Source organism: Exophiala aquamarina, assembly GCF_000709125.1.
Source record: "Exophiala aquamarina CBS 119918 chromosome Unknown aczIA-supercont1.22, whole genome shotgun sequence".
Classification (NCBI taxonomy): Eukaryota; Fungi; Ascomycota; class Eurotiomycetes; order Chaetothyriales; family Herpotrichiellaceae; genus Exophiala; species Exophiala aquamarina.
The window spans coordinates 333,087-351,052 of NW_013550566.1; the positions used below are offsets into that span (position 1 = coordinate 333,087).

The window sequence follows — 17,966 nt, forward strand, 5'->3', positions numbered from 1 at the left end:
CCCCATTCTTAAATAGTACAGTAGGACAATATATCTCCCATGGGGTTAAATCGGAAATAACCTCTATAGCTCAATTGCAGTGGACGGAATGACTGGCTGTAGCCTGTGTGTAGTGACTAGTAAGGTGTATGGTCAGGCAGGGTGCAAGGACAAGTAGGGAGGAGGGGCTGGGTACCATTTCGGTATCCGAGGAATCTGAATTGCCTTGCAGAGTTTTAAGCCCACGACTACACTCGGATGTATATCCTATTCATCATTTTCCTTTTCAGAGCTTGGCAATGGCTAGCCTCAACAAGAAAGCCACATTGTATGTCACCATTTCCGGACCCTTTCCAGGAAATGGGAGTTAGTAGTGCCTTCCATTGGCTAAGGAATAGTGATACTACCACTCAGTGCAATTTGGAGCATTTCAGAACTCGAAGACTTATGGTAATTTGTTACTACTTGTGGAAGGTCACAACAAGGCAGGCCACCTAGTCGTCGTATGGGCCACTAGCAATCCTCCTGGCAAAAGGATTTTCAGGTTGCGTGTACGCAATAATGACACCATTTCCAATACCGTAAACATAATGGGAGGGCTGCTGCGAGCTAGCTCCCAAAGCCTCGCGCTGTCCTCACAGAAAGCGGGTGTGTTGGTGGTGATACCTTGATCATGGCGAGGATGGAACAACAGTATAGACCTTACTATTTCCCGCTGAATGATGCTTGCGAGCACTGCTAGCAACCATGGAACCAGTCCACTTTGAAGTAATGTCAATACATTTCGTGTTATGTCGTCAATTTCTCTAATTTGGAGGAAGTCGTGAGGCTCTCCCTAGACAAAGAGCATTTAGATACTGTGCTCATCTCGATTAGACAAAATTTGGTCACTTTATTGCCGAGCAAGTTGGTTAGCGAAGCATCCAAATCCTCGATGCTGGAGTCGCGTTCGCAATAGCGTCGCTTGCGATTTTCCAAGCCTAAAGCAAATATTTGGAGAAGGAATCCTCCAAGGGAGAAAACAACTGATGCAGGTCAGCAAGATAGCGTGGGCAAGACGGGACTTGGGCGCATCTCTCGCTATCTAGACTTTCCACGAGACGATGTAGTTCAGGTCGTTTCACAAAATGAGGAGGCCCAGCGTGAAGCCATGCTTGTAGATACCTTAGAGGACCACTGATTCTCGACAGATATGGAAGTGAAAAGTCCGAGAAAGTGAATTTTGCAGTAGAAACGTCTGTCTGGTAAGACTCCCTTGTAGCCCCGGCCTGCTGAATAGGGTTGCACAGGTTGTCCAAACCCGGGAGTGGAAGAAGAGGTTCTGTAAGACTGTGCTTTGTACTTACTCGAGTGCTCAATGTATGCTGATTGGGGCAAATAAATCTCCGGATTCGTTAGGCTGGTCATGGACATGGATCTTGACATCTCCGAATCGTACATAACCACCACCCGAAGGCAAGGGCACATGTGACATGATTAAGGACTACTGAGGGGGCACATTATGAGGCAGATATGAGATGAGAGATATCTTTCGAATGGTCTTGTCCTTTGTCATCTGCAAACTCTCCCACTGGTAGCCTTTCAATTCTTCCGACATTACTAGATATCGCCTCTTTGCACGCCCATCTATATCTGGGAGTTGGGGGACTATACCTGAATGGTCTCGACCTGCTGTGTATACTGAGATATGCCGTCATCGTCAGTGTTCCCGAATTGGCTTTGGTTACGAGACACTGGCATGACCCCCTGTTCACAGCTTGACAATTCGATCAATTTTCGGAGTCTCAGAGAGCATCAGGTGGGCAATGTCTGGAATCACAACCCACTCAGTAATCTTCCGCCGCCGTTTCTGGCTCCTGAACGGTGCAAGATTAAACTGTTGGAGATTTACTCGTCGTTCTAAACCCTCTCGCCGCTGCCTGGCTATCGGGCGACCACCTGCTAAAACGATTGCGCCAACGCCTGGGACAAATTCGGTTTCGTCTCGAATCCGAAGCTATTTCTCCTCCATGAAGAAGTGCTTTGGCTGGTATGCCCGCCAACAACATCATCGACCGTACATCACCGAAATATGCAGCATGGGTCTGATTTACTGTGTCGGAGATTTCTCTGCGCAGATTCTCGGTGCAGATGGTTATGATGTCCACCGACGATGCGCAATATCACGATTGGTGCGGTGGCAGCAATCCCTAGCCACAAATGGTTTCTATTTCTGGGACGGAATTTCAACTACTGTTCTGCGATGGTCTCGACGTGGATAAAAGTAGTTGTGAACCAGCTGGTTTATACACCTTTGTTCAATGTATACTTCTTCGCCTTTCACGCGATTCTCTCTGGCATGGCCCTCACCGGAGCCATTGAACGAGTCAAAAATACCGTACCAACGAGCCTACCACGAAGCTTCCTGTACTGGCCCTTCGTCACAGCCTTCAATTTCACCTATGCTCAACCGCAATCTCGGTCGGTTGTCACGGCCGCCCTCGCAGTGTTTTGGCAGTCATACATGAGTTGGTTGAATGTCCAAGCCCAGAAGCATGAGAAGGGCCACGCGTCAACTTTCAACCTACCGGAACGATGACGCTGTTGGTTTGCAGATGGTCCTCCCACACCCGCGTAGCATCTTCACTGCAAGTTCATTGGATTCTGAGCGAGGAGCATCCGGGATAGTTCTCTAGAGTCGCTCTTTCACTAGCACGTAGATGCGATGGCCGAGTAGAAATAATAGGGGGAAGGTCCATAGCGGCCCTTATTTTCTTTTCCTATTTGGAATTACCGTGGCTCGAGAGTCATGCGACTGTTCGTTGACCGGTTCTATGATAAATCGGTCGCAGCGGGTCGAGGCAAAAAGTAGTGGGGTGGCTTCCATATCGTTGGAGGGTATACCTACCTATATGAGCTATTGCGTAATGGTAGGTCTGGATTGTTGAGTATGTTATACTAAGGATGGTTATCTGAACAGTCGTGCTATAGTAAAATATAATTGTATTAAAGATATAAAGAGGAAAGCCTTCGAAGATTTACGTGATTTCCACTAGGCAGCCCCCCGGCGAATCGACCACGCACGGGATTGCACATTATCAGTAGGCACCTCCTACCCATTAGCAGTCTACCTATCAGCGCCAATAGTACTCACTTCGCGGCGGTGCGGTGAGCTAGAATATACAGTAATCTGTCCTTAGGAAAGGTCTAAAAAGCTACAATAATACCTCTTTCAGGAGAAGGAGGAGGTGATCGATAATTTTACAACCTAAAAAAGGGCGGGAACGCTATAATTTTATCTATATCGATTAGAGCCCTTTATAATACCTTGTTACTATCGTAAAAGGCTTTACGTAGTTAGTTTTAGAATGTCTACTTACGGTAGCACTAATAGATGCACCTACCAACTTACTTACCTAAGCTACGGCCTTAGCTGTATTATATCTTATCGCCTAGGTGATTTACGGATAGCCGTATCTAGTCGATGACAGAATATAAGGCGTATAGGTGTCGCCTGGGCGAACGGCGATTACTTAACACGTTTCATGAATAGATTCCATCCCCCATCTAACCGGAGCATTCTCATGGCAAAACGGAGTGCTGAGGAGTAGCCATCTAGTCTCAGTCACGGAATACGATACCCAAGTCCAACTAGTAGTCCTACTACTAAGAATTAATAGCAGGGACTTGAGAAAGATATTAAGTCCCCATGTTCAAAGGTGACCTGATCAAGCACATATAAGGATAATGGTGGAGGATAGCAATTATTGATATATGACAAAGTCCATTCAACACTTATAACTTCAAGACCAACAAGCTTCTGCGTATCTCTCCATCACCTCTGACTCACGTATCGTTTGACCGTGACGTGATGAGGGCGCTGAACCACTTTGATCATGCCATTTGACCCCTAACCACACCTGGAACGTACAGAGCTGTATGGCTGTCTGCGAAGAAGCCCTCTGGGTTCTGTTCGATCTCCTTGACTGCAAAACCAGTGCCAGAATCAACACCATTCGACATTATTCCAGTAAAGAAGGGCCCAGTCAAACAGCCAACTGAGCGTCGGACAACAGAGGAGTGGCCACTAATGGGCAGAGGGTTAGGAAATGCGAGACGAGGGGGGCCTGATGCTCCCTTAGCCGCTTCGTGAATATGTGTAGCGGTAAGAGCTGCGGACTGATAGTCTCCTGTAACACCTTCAAGAGTGATGTTCTATGTGGTTCACACCCTAATCAGCAAGGGCAGAAGAGCGTTAGTTGGAATACGCACATAGCAAATAACATCAAGTTCAGCATTGATTCCAAAGTTGAAGTAACCGACAGAACCAGGCTCGCCTGGGGTAGGCGTGGTCCCATTTATGACCTGGTCCGGGGTTGCGACGACATGGTACACAGAGCTGAAGCGGAACGGAGAGTCCCCGTCGGCCCACTCAGTCCATGTAGTCCCCCTGACACTGATAGGACCAGCAGCAGCAATGCTACTCAGAGAGGCGACAAGGAGGGAAAGACTAATGGTCTTCATACTGTGGCGGACGTGCTAAGTTGGGTTCTGTAGTGAGAGGTTTGCTTTCTCGTTTAAGTATCGATCAATGACAAACTAGAATGGTTGGAGAAGATGGTTGGCTGACCGGCAGCTCACAGACGGACCGTCCATGCAGTTTATATAGATCAAGGGAGCGCGTCCGTTAGCTCTCCTGGGCGGATCAGCAGTAGTTTTGCCGACTTCTACGCTGTCGTGACAACGAATTCTCTGGCCGGTCTTCATGACCCATTTACACCGAGAGAGCACCGTCATACTTTCATAGCGCTCTATGAGCAGTCCTGAAGACAATGACGGTGCTAAGAAAAGTTTGGACACTTAGAAAACGCCAAGGTGCTGTTTAGGAATATTGGCAGAGGCGAATCAGGCTGGAGGTGTCTGTGCCAAGGGCTTCGAGATCGCGAATCTGCCATTAGTGCATCTGGAAAGGCTGAGCAAGGGCGAGGCACGGAAAACGAAAGAGGAGTAACCAACTCGATGGCCTTGTCTTCCTCGTACTATCGCCAAAAGTGGGCAAGGTCGTCATGGTTGTCGTCCGCATCAAGAAACGAAATCCTTATTTATTGTTTCTTTGGGAAGTGCCAAGTTCGCCAATCGTGACTGTCCGAAACCCCTTGAACGCCAAAAGAGGCTACGTCACAATCTTTGGCGAGGGGACATTGGGAAAGCTTCCAAGGCTCCCTCTCCCAAGACCATGGAGCTTTGTCGATCAGTTGTCACGACCTTGGTTTTCTTGAAAGCTAGGGCACTTTTACTTTGCAGAGCTTCTTTAAATAACTTTTGCCAATCTGATCTGCAAATCAGCTGGGGATGCCACGGAGCAACGAGTAACTCTGCGAGACTCTTATTTCCCACTTGATTGCAGAGACTGATTTGCTACCATTCGTCTGGCATAAAGCTACTCGTCCGTTTGTTCTCGACCATTAATCCTTACAGTTATAGCACCTGATCGGTCTGCAGGGGACGCAGGAGATGTTTTTTGTCTACTTCTGTTGCAAAACCCCCGGATTTCAGTGCAGCAGATCCTACCCGCGTCCGGTCGATCGATGGGCTGAGGAGCTTCTTCTCGGGAATGTAGATTACGGTGACAAGGCCAATGCCTGTCTAGTAGACTAGACAAGGAAATTCAAGTAACAACGAAGCTAACTCTTTGGTGTAAAAGCTACCGGGCAATTTCATGGGGTCCGAGTTTGAGTGCTGCGCCTCAATGACCTCCATGCCAGGCATGCCAAGTTCCAAGGGATATCCTCCGCAATTAGTCCCAAAAGTCATTGATACAATCGGAAAGCTGTTTGTCATAGAGTTATCGTATTAGCCTTAGCAACCACAGAGCGTATACGGGGAGCCTTTCTCAAATAGCTGGCATAGGTGTGCATGCTTTCTCATTGTCGCACTCTCGAGCCAAGCCACACATATATCGGCCAGGTAGCGGTCTGTCTACAACTTAATTGCTACTTGAGGCCTACCCCGCTGGGAGCGAAGCTACATACAGGGGGGTCTCCTGTGCGGGCTGCGCCCCCCCCCCCTGTTAGGCACCTCCTTTACTCGCCCTCCTATGCAACCTCGCTGTCGCCCTGCCTACTACTACGCCGCATACCTACTCTGCCGTCGCCTACCTACTCTGCCGCCGTCTACCTATCCTGCCGCCGCCTATACAATGCCTGGGAAGCATACAAACCGTAAGTCGTACGCCGATCCTGATCGACCGCGCGGCCAGCGCTTAGTAGAAAGAGAACGCACTTAAATCATCACCTTATATACAATTGCTAAATGGAATTAAAGGCAAATTGTAAAAGAACTTCGATTTGCTAAATCTATAGTTCGACTATATATTCGCTCTAGTATCTGTATACCCTAGAAACTAGTTGATCGTACGCTATTACTTACTACTCGTAAAAGAAGGCGCTTAGTTTAAAGGGCTACGCTTAATACCTATTATTGTCGCCTATTATATACGGCAATTACTTAATTAGAAGGTATTTAAGCCTATCGACGCTCTTTAACAACAGCATTCGAAAAAGAGTAATATCATCGTCGTACGGCGTAAGAAAAGCTATTTTTAACTCCTAATTATATGCAACAACGTCTACAATGGGCGAAAGCCCATTAATCCTAGGATTTTAATATATGGAAGCGAGTTAGTTAGACTAATACCGTATCCTTACAATAGGAGTATTCGGCAAGATCTATATTACGCGTACGACTAAAGAGAAATATTAATCGGAATGCTTAGTTCTAAAATTTTCTAGATTTTTAGTAGTAATAGTATATGGCGTAATATCTAGTATTAAAAAAGGCCCTTTAATCCTTATAGATAAGGCCTAGGGAAAGGTTAATTCGTAGGTCTATATAGAAAGAGTATTACCTTAATTTTATTAATATCTTCGTAATATTTAATACTATATCGGCTTTATACGAAGTATTTTAATAGAAGATAGCGTATCTATTTATACTAGTAAGTAAATAAGGGCCTATTATAGAAGGCATTAGATTAATCGAATAGTTTAGCTAGCGCATTCACTAGATCTCAATCCTATTGAGAATGTTTAGCGATTACTGAAATATCGCATTGGGAAACGATTTCCTAGAATAGATACTAAAGTACGGTAATATTTACTAGAAGAGTGGGATAAACTATAGCCGGAAGACTTTATGAAGTATATAGAGATAATGCCGGAGCGCTGTAGGGCAGTTATCGCCGCGCAAGGTGGCCATACTAAATGGTGAATTGTATATATCATTGAGAGCGACAGCGAGGTTTGTACAGGCGGTTTGGCAGCGCAACTAGTGTAACAAGGGGGGGGGGGGCCGCAGCCCGCACAGGAGACCCCCCTGTAGCTTTGTAGTAATAACCTCGCTTACAGTAATGCAGGGCTGAATGAGGGGTAATTTTAATAGCCGCGGCACTGAATCAAACAGTGTCACCCCCATGGCCGAGGGCCTGTCTCTGAGCATGGCAATGGCTTTCCAGAGAGTATACGGGCACGCGTTGAGCAGGAGCAATATGGAACATACTCCTCTTTCCCCCTCCAGTCCGCTTCAACATCAATCCATCCACAGTCTTGTCCATAATAGACGTCAAGCGCACTTGTGTTCGCCACTGTCAAAAGTGACTTGTGATTCTAACGTCGGGTCTTTCAAGATCACTGAACGTTTTGGTTATTTAACAGTCTACAATTTTATGATTCCATCGACATGGCACAAGTCGAGGTTGTATCGTCATCCTTGGGAGTTGTCCTTCAACAGGCCAATGAGCACCTTCTATTTACCCCGTTACCTACATTCAAAGAGGTAGGAGTTCCATCCACCCTTTCGAGCTTGCAGAACGATGAGCCATCTGGTGCAACGAGTCAAGATTTGCGCTTTGACCCTAGCGCTCTGAAAGCGCGGTACGACTTAGAGCGAGACAAGCGACTTGCCGCAAACCTAGATGGCGTTGATCAGTATAAATCGATCAAAGACAGCGATCCCGTATTTGGCCATTACATCAATGATCCATACGTCAAAAGAAAGGAAAGAAGTCCAGTAAGCGAACGAGTTGAGACTTTAATTGTTGGTGGCTATGGTGGCCAACTAGTCGCTGTTCGGCTCCTGGAAGCGGGTGTCACAGATATAAGGATGGTTGAGAAAGGGGGCGATTTCGGAGGAACGTGGTATGCAAGCCTATGGGAATCGCCCTCATTCATACCTTGCCAATATCGCACTAAACAATCTCAAATTAAAGGTATTGGAATAGATATCCTAGTGCCCAATGTGATATCGAGAGCTATATTTACATGCCACTTCTGGATGAGACCGGATATGTTCCAACGGAAAAATACGCTCGGAACGAAGAGCTTCTTAAGCATGCCAAAATGATAGACCGTCGATATGGTCTATATCCAAGAACAATATTTCAGACCGAAATCAAAAAGGTTGTGTGGGACTCAGAAAACAATGAGTGGATTGCTCACAGCGACCGTGGCGACATTATCAAAGCACGCTTCTTTGTCTCTGCCGCAGGACGAACCATTACACCGCCCAAAGCTGCCGGGGATTCCAGGAATTGAAAAGTTCATGGGCCACTCTTTTCATTCTTCTCGATGGGACTATGATTACACTGGCGGCAACAGCACAGGAGACCTTCACAAGCTGGCTGGCAAGCGGGTAGGCATTATAGGTACCGGCGCGACGAGTGTCCAGATCGTACCGCACCTAGCCAACCACGCGCAACAGCTTTACGTCTTTCAGCGTACTCCCAGTAGTATAGATGTTCGAGGCAACAAGATGACAGATACGGGGTGGGTCAAATCGTTAGGTGATCATTGGCAGAAACGGCGAATGGATAATTTCAACATCATTGTCAATGGTGGTCATCAAGATGTGGACCTAGTTGCTGATGGATGGACGGATATCATTCGCAAACTGCTCGTCCGCCGACCAAATGACCCCAGTAACCCTGAAAGCGCCGAGGGAATGGCTAAGAAGCGTCAGCTTTGCGAATATGAGAAAATGGAGCAGATCCGGGCACGAGTTGACTCGATCGTCCAAAACCCGGCAACCGCCGCCAAGCTTAAACCATATTACAATCAGTTTTGCAAGCGACCGTGCTTTCATGACGAATATTTACAGAGCTTCAATAGTCCAATCGTTCAACTGGTCGACACAGATGGCAAGGGTGCCCAGGGCATTAGCGAAAGAGGTGTCATCGCTAATGGGAAAGAATATGAGATTGGCTGCCTGATTTACGCAACTGGATTTGAACTCGCCACAGACTGGCCTCAAAGAAGTGGTTTTGAGGTAACTGGACAAGACGGAATACTACTCTCAAAGAAGTGGAAAGATGGTGCATCAACCCTACATGGCTGGACGACGCGCGGGTTTCCGAACTTCTTCATAGTACAAATATTGCAAGCAGCATTAACTCCACATTTCATGCATGTCACTGCCGATCAAGCAATTCACTTTGCATATGTGATCAACGAGACGAAAAAGCGAAACATCAGGACCCTTCAGCCCACGTACGAAGCGGAAGATCAATGGGTTCAAACAATTGTCGCATTCAGCAAAATCAGAGAAAGCTTTCAGAAGGAATGTACACCCGGCTATTATAACAATGAGGGCATTCCAACCTTGAAATTATCTAGAAACTCGTCCTACGGCGGTGGTCCGCTAAAGTTTCTCCAAATAATGGAAGAGTGGCGGGCGAAGGGAGACTTGGATGGGCTTGATATCGAACATTTCGAGAGCAATAGACATTATTACGTTTCACCTAGCGGTGTTTAGTTAGAATCGCCCACTCTGTTGCTCGTTTTAACAGTCAGCCATGGATCTCATCCACTGACGTATACAACAGCTTGATCATGCCTCAACTGGGAGTGCCCAGGACTGGCGACGTGTCTTGCCCTTTTCTAACAAGCAAACAGCGACCATCATATATCGGTAAACCCGATTCGCTACGCTGCATATTTCCCCAATATATCCACCCCAATCTTTGGCGGCCGACGATTTCCATATTAATCCATAACTTATAAGGGCTTCCACCGTCACCAAAGCGGCTGAGTAAAGGCCGATGATGGCGAGGAACTCATTGCGGTAAATTGGCGCGTCACTCGATTGGAATAGTTGTTGGCCGGCCAGGCAGCCGAGACTGCTACCCATGACCGTGAGCGCGAGGCCAATGTGCAGATGTTGTGGTTTTTCTGCAGTTACTGCTGAGCCACACCCCATGAATGCGGGTCTCTGTGACATGAGCAAGGGCGACGGATCGACGCTACGCTTGTCGAGAAGTCGATGGAGGGCCGGACAGAGTCAGTTCAGCAGCCAAGGGTTCTGCCTTTTCGTCCTTGGGTGAATCTGCAAATCTCTGACTCTACCACATCCGCGCTCCAAAACCGTGTGGGCTTTAAATAGAGTGGCCTTTGTCCAAGAATCTGAAAATCTGTCCGCACAAATGATCTAGTGGACAGGAGGGATGGTAGCCCATGTGCACACTCACCGCGTCGATTTCTGAATAGAGGATGGCGAAAGCTTGAATCCCAGCCTGTTTTGAGGAGCTATATCTTGGGCACTGGCGTCGGACTATCCAGAATTCCAGCTGCTGTTTCCTCTGAAGACTCCATGGCCCGCAGGCATTGACCAATAGGATTTTCGCCACCACGCAAAAGAGAGTAATGTTAGAAGCTCCGGTGTTCGACGGGACTTACAGTCATAGCCTTGTCGGGGCCATTCAACGGCGCGTTGCTTATTCGTAAAGTACATACTCCCAGTGCAAGCTCATTTATCACAGAATTGTCCTAACATGACAAGGATTATGAGGTGTACGCGCTAGACGCCACCGTCTGAGAGCATATCAAGCAAATTGGATGTAAATACTTTTAGGTCAATGTTACTTCACCAGATTCTGTAACTGAGTTCAAGAAAGACTTCGGTAACCAGCCAGTGGATATACTCCTCAACGTCGCGGGCCTTATGATGAAACCTGACCAGAATACCTTGAGAACGATGAGCCTGGATGCCCTGAACAAGTCAGTCGCAGTGAATGCTTCCGGGGCCCTTCCTCCTAACCTAGGCTCTATTACAAAACTTCTTAGCCACCAAGGGCGCAAAGATCGGAATCGTCTCTACTCGAGTTTCCAGCATGGCAGATAATACAGGAGGCGGTCTATGTTCGTACCGTGCATCGAAAGCGGCTGTAAACGCGATTGGAGTGAGCCTGTCTGGCAATATTCGGTCTGAAGGGGTAACGGTCCTCCTATTGCATCCCGTGGTCAATAACACGAATTTGGCTGTGGGTGCCCTCAAGGGGTTTACTAATAGTCGACACCCACTGGTCCACGGCTGTCTGGGTCTAAGCCCATACAAGCTGTGGACTCGGGATGGCAGTACGGCTTGCCCGGGTTTATGCATGAAAGGTTTGACCCGACGCCGTGGGGATTGAGCCGAGCTTGGGGCGAGGGGTGGCGTTTACTAGCTCGCCGCGAGTCTTAAAATATAGTGTTCGGTATACTTCTCAATGCTGAACGCAGGAAGCTGGTCTCCCACGGTCCCTATTTACGTTGCTGCTTAGGTTTGAATAGGAGGGAGTTTATGCCACTTAAATCCCATAGTGAACCATGTCGACGCCAGAAGAGTTCGTCTTGCCCTTTGTCGCAGTTGTGACAGTCTGGTTCACTGCAGTATTTTGGAAGCTTTCGCCTGCTTCTAAATGTACTAAAGTATGGTCGACAGTCTAGATTTCTGTCTTGCTTTCTTATCTTTACAATCTAACGGCATAAAAATCTGCCAGTATGCTTGTCAGGGACTACATCTTCAATGAACCTGCCAAAGCAGTCCTCGTCCCTCTCTCGGTTGTTGTACCAGTAAAGTATCTCCAACAGAAACTCCGCTTTGCACGCGTCAACGCCATCAAGTGGAAGTATAGACACACGGACGATGCTGCTTCGTGGGAAGAGATGATGGTCGAACAGGCACAAGAGATTGAAGCGAACATGGCTGAAGTAAGTAAATCCTTAGCCCGCTGATCCCACCTACCCTCGATTTCAAATTCATTGTTGCCACAGTCGCACTTTTACTCACGATTCGAGCTTTTAGTCACTAACATGCAAAGTGGTGAGTGTAGTACACTCTCTCGCTCAAGGTTCTCGTTTGATCGGAACTCTTAGGTGTCCCAAGTCAGGAAGCCTCATTGATGCAGACTAATATTTTCATACATCAGGGAGTTTCCGCGCCTATGGCAATTCGGGTGGATTTCTGATTTTTCCGGGTATGTTATTAAAGTGTTATCAATTGAGACCAGCGAATGACTGATCCTCGACCCAGACATCCACCGACGCTGGGGTCGCTCGAGCAATAGACAATTTCGGTCATTTTACCAACGAAGATAAGAGCATCAATAAATGCAAGCAACGGTCACCTCATGACGGGAATGGTGGCGTACAAGGTTAAGTCACGCAACCAGAGTCTTATGGTGGTTCATATTAATTAGCATGTAAGAGGAAAATTCAGCTAGCGTGGTTTTAAGGAACCCAACGCGATAGATACTAGCACCACAGATACGGGATCAAGATCGACAGTGATGGCGTCTTATATCTTTTCATTTATTTCGGGTTGGCGCCAGTGCCTTAGATCAATCGATTTGGGTATCGCAAGCTCGAACCTATCGAAGTGCAGGCAATGTGAGTCTGCATATCATGAGAGGTCATTCAGACTTAGTGACATCGTTTACAGTTGGGTTATGTGAAGAGAGATCGCGTGCCGTATGGGTCTTAAGTAAATCCATAAAACCTTGGAATAGGCTCTCAAAGAGTGCAGGGTACGTCTTATCAGAGGTCCCCACCGGAAACCAACAAAGAGGTGAGTGCCCTCCCGGTGCTAGCACCGATAATCTTGAAGACTGTCACTAATAGCATTAAGCTATAGGAAAAAACAATATTCCTCCACACTCCATATGACACCATGCCTTGGTGGCAGGAGGCAAGTTTCTGGAATCTATGGGGTCCGCGCGCTCTCCTTCGCCGTCTCCGCGGTTTGCCTCTGCCTAGCAACGAGCATCGAAGTGAAGTGGTACGGTTTGAGGCTATGGGTGCGCCATATAGACATCCGGGGACGCACTTGACCACTGAGAAGAGGGTTCGTGAGAACGCTGCCATCCTAGAGAACGTACCATATGATTACCGCCCGTCGATACGTTTTCAAGCTGGCAGACTACTTGAACCTTCGCTGGACCGACCTACGGTTCCGAAGTGAATACATTTGCAGAAGGCACGCAATTAATTTCGAACAACCCGATTCGCTTCACTAGGCAGGATGAATAACGAAGGGGAGCCTTCGCCAAGCTGGGAAGCATTGGGAAGCCCGAAGACGTCGATCGAGATGAGACAACAGAAAGAACTTCAACAAAATTCGTACATTCAGACCAGAATATTTCTGCACCCTATATAGTACACCAGCACCATTTGTCTCGGTCTAGGCTTAGACGGAGACCAGACTAATATATATAGCACTATGTAGGAGCTATCTTTAATTAGTACCAAATGAGTATAGTTTTATCCTCTTTCCGGCGAGTACCCGTCCATTATGAAGGCCAAACTAACGGTCTTAACGTAGCTCCTGTCTAGCGAAGGGCCTTACTTAGTGAAGATTTTCCAAAACTATTATTAAAATAAATTCCCAGCCTAAAAATTGCATTTAACGCTCACGGTCGTAGTTCAGCTCGAAGTGGCGAACTGCATAGGCTGGCCTAGTAGTCGAGGAGGCTGGCATCTTGCTCCGCTAGAGGTTCAAAAGCCTCCTGGATATGCGATGGCTCTTCCGTATCAATACCAATATCTCTCACCCTCGATTGGGGATTTTGCTTAGGTGTCCTACTCCGAGGATAATGATAACTGTAATTCCGAGCACCGGGAACAGGTAGAGCTTTGGGGTAAGTATTAAGCCTTCCATCCAGTATACAAACAAATGAATATTTGGTGCCCAAGCTCCAGAGGAATATACTTCAGAGCATTAGTCAAACGATTCGGGGCGGCGACAGTTTTGCCTCCTCTCCGGAGTAACAATGTGGTTTTTGTCAATGATTTGGGGCGGCGACAATCCTTCCTCCTACCTATAATATTGCTGCAGTAGTAGTGCGATAGTTTAGGGCGGTAATCCTTATATTTCTAATATGTGACATTTATATGCGACATTTATATTCAACAGGAGCCGCAGCCTTATCGGTGGTAGTCCTACATAGCTACTCTATCGTATGTATAAAAGTAGCTACTTACCAGTTCGATTTGGGAATCAGCTGTGTGAACTTTTACTTCGATAGCGTTCCTTGCTAATGTATCAGATATGCCGGCCGACACACCCTCACTCACACGAAAGACTGTGTTAGTTACAGGTTCTGTAGAGATACTGGCATAGGTGCCGCAATCGCCAGAGCTTTAGCCCGGAACGTCGCGTCTGTAGCAAATTCATTATGTTTCGGAGGACTCGAAGGGGCGGGCTGAGAAGGCAGCAGTTGACTTCAATAAAGAATTTGGGCCTAAAACTACACTCGTGCAAGGAGGGGTGCAAAATCACGATACCGAAACGAACAGGGTTAGGCAGATTCTGAAAACATTCGAGGCCAGTCATCGATATTCTCGGGATGTTATGGATGTTGTTGTAATGTTCTTTCCACGTAGTCGGACAAAACTAATTAGCCATTTGTTCTAGTCAACAACACAGCGGCTGCACGCAACATATCTCTCATGGAAGTTAAGGAACAGCAGCTGGAATATGAACTCGCTGTTAACGTCTTCGGCGTAATTTACATGATACAAACCGTTGTTGGCGCGGGTCGAATGCCGAAAGGCGGCCGCATCATCAACATCGACTCCATCGCCTCGAAGGTTTTGATTCCACCTCCTGTATATGGTGCGACAAAAGCTGCAATGGATGCTCTGATAACGCTATGGGCTGGCGAGGCAAGCTTTTCTTGATGTTCCTACAGTCTCTACGCTCGACATCCACCTGACGAAATACCGGACAGCTTGGTAAGAGCCGTGCAATTACCGTCAATAGACTCGCAACAGGTCAGTTCCAACAGATATGTCGAAAGACTATCTAGTGAAACCTGACGGGTCTGAGATGTAGTAGCGGCGACCGCCCACGCTCTTCGACCTTATTCACATCCGCTCCACACGCTATAAGTTCTATCATTTAGTAAATATAATATAGATTCCTTAACTAGTATAGCCTATTTTTCTATAAAGGTAGAGAGTATATTCGTTATTTTAGAATTATCGAAATCTAGACCTAAAAGAAACTTAGTACAATTAGTAAGCCCTAGCTCCTACTATAGTTAGTAATATAAGTAGTAATATAAGAATTATACTTACTCTATATAGTTCGAAAGTACTATTAAACGTAAAGAGATAGTTATAGAGACTATTCTATATCTCTTCTATATCCTCCTCCCGAATCTCTTTAAAGATATCTAGTCGAGTAAGCTTTATACTAAATATTATACAGAGTTTTAGTTCTATACTACTATAGTTTAATACTTAATTAGGGAGTAAATTAAGATATTCCTTTAGCGTTATTACTAGACCTAGCTATATATTCTATATAGTAGAATTCTACTAGAGTTTTCGTTTATATAGTATTATCTAAAATAAATTAGCTAATATAAATATCTATATAAGAAATATAAAATCCTTACCCGAGCGTATAATTCTTTAACTATTTCGTCCTTACCTTATATAGATATAGTGGATATAGTATTCCTAGCGGTTTCGTCGTTAGCTACGTCTACTATCTCCTCTTTAGCGTCTCCTTACTTATCTACCTACTATAGTTAGTAAGAATTATTATAATAAACTAGATATTCCTGACGAACCGATAGCTCAAAACTGACCTCCCACCTAAATATACAGTATTATATTGCTCACCCGAGCAAGCAATTTGGTGGGAATCTTGTGTATCTGGTTTTACACCTCTTCGATTGGTCGTATTTTCAGTAGGCTGAAATACTGGCCATGAAAGGTTCATAGATGTGAGAATGCTTCCATACAGCGAGCGGGAAATGAACTGACATCGGATAATAACACCCTAGGACACTCCTGGTCTGCCCCCTGGACAAACCCTATTGTTTGATGGTGCCATTCCGCAAGAATAATTAAGAATCTTACTTCACGGCCTTCGTGCAACATGGGCCTAAACTTCCGCTGCACTGTACAGGAACATTTTCTCACGATTCCAAACATTTGCACTCTGCGGGTCTGACCGAGGGCAACGCTAGTGACCACGTCAGAGGCACGATCTACCTGTAACAATTATGCTGCGCAACACATAGCAGCACAATACCACAGTATTCTACCGGCGGACGCCGAGCAATAATCACCTCTTACTCAACATCCCAAGCAGAAGCCCGGGCTATGAAGATCCCGGACTGAAACCTCGCGGCAACCTTGAGCGGGTTCAGGGTCAAACACACACCCCCCATATTGATTTATGCCTCTTCAAGTTTGTGTGGTTTGACATGGTCACGGCAAATCCTAGCCGAGATTAGCAGTCGCCAGATGTTGCCGAAATCAAGATAGCCATTTTGGTAGTGAAAACTTGTGTAGAGATTACAGAGAATAAATAGGATATGCCCCTGATATACCCTAAAATAGGGGCTGGATAGGAAGGTCTAGGCGCGCCGCCGAGCCCCTTAAAAACAAACGTAAAACAGACCTAATGTAGGGTCATATTCTCTAAACACCAGGCATGGCTAGGCCGACCCTAGCCGGGATGCTTAGTAGGTGTGTTAGAGTCTAGCCGACTATCGGCTTGGGTCTTAGAATTAATTAATTATCTTTCCTCTTCTACTGCGTGTCTGCCGCCGCCTCTTCCACTTCAAGGAGAACTCACTCCCTGACTCGTCTATTGTCCGGCTTCGACTTTGCTGGTATAGCATCAAGAGAACGCTATCCGGCCTCCACCAACATTTAATCGTCCAATCCAGGAATATCACATGTCCCGAAGCCGTTGATCGCGAAGCTGGATGGCCTGGACTCTGTCCTTGCAACTCGGCGAGAAGATGGACGACGTGATTAGTAAGGGATAGGGGAGGACACACCGTGCCCCAACCGAGAAGATTCGTCACTCGCCCCGTAGCAACTTCTTAGTCGTGCTCAGGATCAGATACATGCCAACAGCGCGATGCCAACTGGGAGATTGTGCCAGCTGATATCTTAGTGGCTGCGTAGTGCCTCTGAACGTCAGAACGTGCACCAAATTCTGGACTGGACACCATCACGCCACAGCAGGAGCGGATAATGATCAATTAGTCGAGATCGGACGGATTTCGCACATGGTTAGAAGTTAGGCGAATGGCCTGCGGAGGCGAAAACTTAGGACGGTACTGTTCCCTGCAGTTGAGCGGGCCAAAAATTTGATGTACTTATGCTGTGTACTGCTTGCAGACGAGAAGGAACCGGAGTCTCCACGACTCGCCGCTGAAGACGTCCAATGTGCCTCGATACACAATCAGAACCTGTCAAAAAGGACATTAACAGAGTACTAAGCCGCTGCCGTAATGCGCTAGAATGCCCTGTACTGCTGCATGGAAGTCAGAGATCCTTTCACAAGAGTTCACAGGCCCCCTTGGCTCGGTCCTTGTAGCACGTCTAACGCAAAGCTAGGCCACTCCAAGGTCTATTCTACCCGACACGCCAAATCTTGACAGAAATCTGTACTACGATCACTACTTTCATTTCCTCGTGGATAATTCTCAGTCGTCAAAGCGACAAAGGTCATTAATCTCGTGTTATAATGTACTCATTTCCTTCACCTCCGGCTCTTGTCACAGCCTTCCTGGTTCTCTGTGGCCTTCTCCCGCTGGAGACTAGCGTTCAGTCTACGAGGAGAAATTAATCTAGATTCCGCACTACGGTGCTATCTTTAGACGTGTATCTATACATTGTCGAGTATTGTAGAACATTAAGCTATGGAAATAATAGCTTCTAATATATATT

At 46.6% G+C, this 17,966-nt stretch overlaps 5 protein-coding genes across 5 annotated transcripts; 4 read left to right on the top strand and 1 right to left on the bottom strand.

Moving 5' to 3' along the window:
- Positions 1 to 2,131: 2,131 nt before the first annotated feature.
- Positions 2,132 to 2,557, top strand: A1O9_12350 (uncharacterized protein; the record flags this gene model as incomplete). Its single annotated transcript, XM_013398851.1, has 1 exon — positions 2,132 to 2,557. One exon carries the CDS (start codon positions 2,132 to 2,134, stop codon positions 2,555 to 2,557), a length of 426 nt encoding a protein of 141 aa, XP_013254305.1.
- Positions 2,558 to 3,852: 1,295 nt separating this feature from the next.
- A1O9_12351 (uncharacterized protein) lies at positions 3,853 to 4,482 on the bottom strand (the record flags this gene model as incomplete). The annotated part of the gene is made up of 2 exons (XM_013398852.1): positions 3,853 to 4,173; positions 4,231 to 4,482. 2 exons carry the CDS (start codon positions 4,480 to 4,482, stop codon positions 3,853 to 3,855), a joined length of 573 nt encoding a protein of 190 aa, XP_013254306.1.
- Positions 4,483 to 7,695: 3,213 nt separating this feature from the next.
- A1O9_12352 (cyclohexanone monooxygenase) lies at positions 7,696 to 9,765 on the top strand (the record flags this gene model as incomplete). Its single annotated transcript, XM_013398853.1, has 2 exons — positions 7,696 to 8,153; positions 8,415 to 9,765. 2 exons carry the CDS (start codon positions 7,696 to 7,698, stop codon positions 9,763 to 9,765), a joined length of 1,809 nt encoding a protein of 602 aa, XP_013254307.1.
- Positions 9,766 to 10,860: 1,095 nt separating this feature from the next.
- Positions 10,861 to 11,266, top strand: A1O9_12353 (uncharacterized protein). The gene has a single exon (XM_013398854.1). It carries the CDS (start codon positions 10,951 to 10,953, stop codon positions 11,128 to 11,130), a length of 180 nt encoding a protein of 59 aa, XP_013254308.1. The 5' UTR covers positions 10,861 to 10,950; the 3' UTR covers positions 11,131 to 11,266.
- A 3,448-nt stretch (positions 11,267 to 14,714) lies between these two features.
- Positions 14,715 to 14,945, top strand: A1O9_12354 (uncharacterized protein; the record flags this gene model as incomplete). The annotated part of the gene is made up of 1 exon (XM_013398855.1): positions 14,715 to 14,945. One exon carries the CDS (start codon positions 14,715 to 14,717, stop codon positions 14,943 to 14,945), a length of 231 nt encoding a protein of 76 aa, XP_013254309.1.
- Positions 14,946 to 17,966: the final 3,021 nt, after the last annotated feature.

Bases quoted from the DNA above. Each gene is read 5' to 3' on its own strand.
- A1O9_12353 (XM_013398854.1), top strand. From the start codon at position 10,951: ATGATGAAACCTGACCAGAATACCTTGAGAACGATGAGCCTGGATGCC.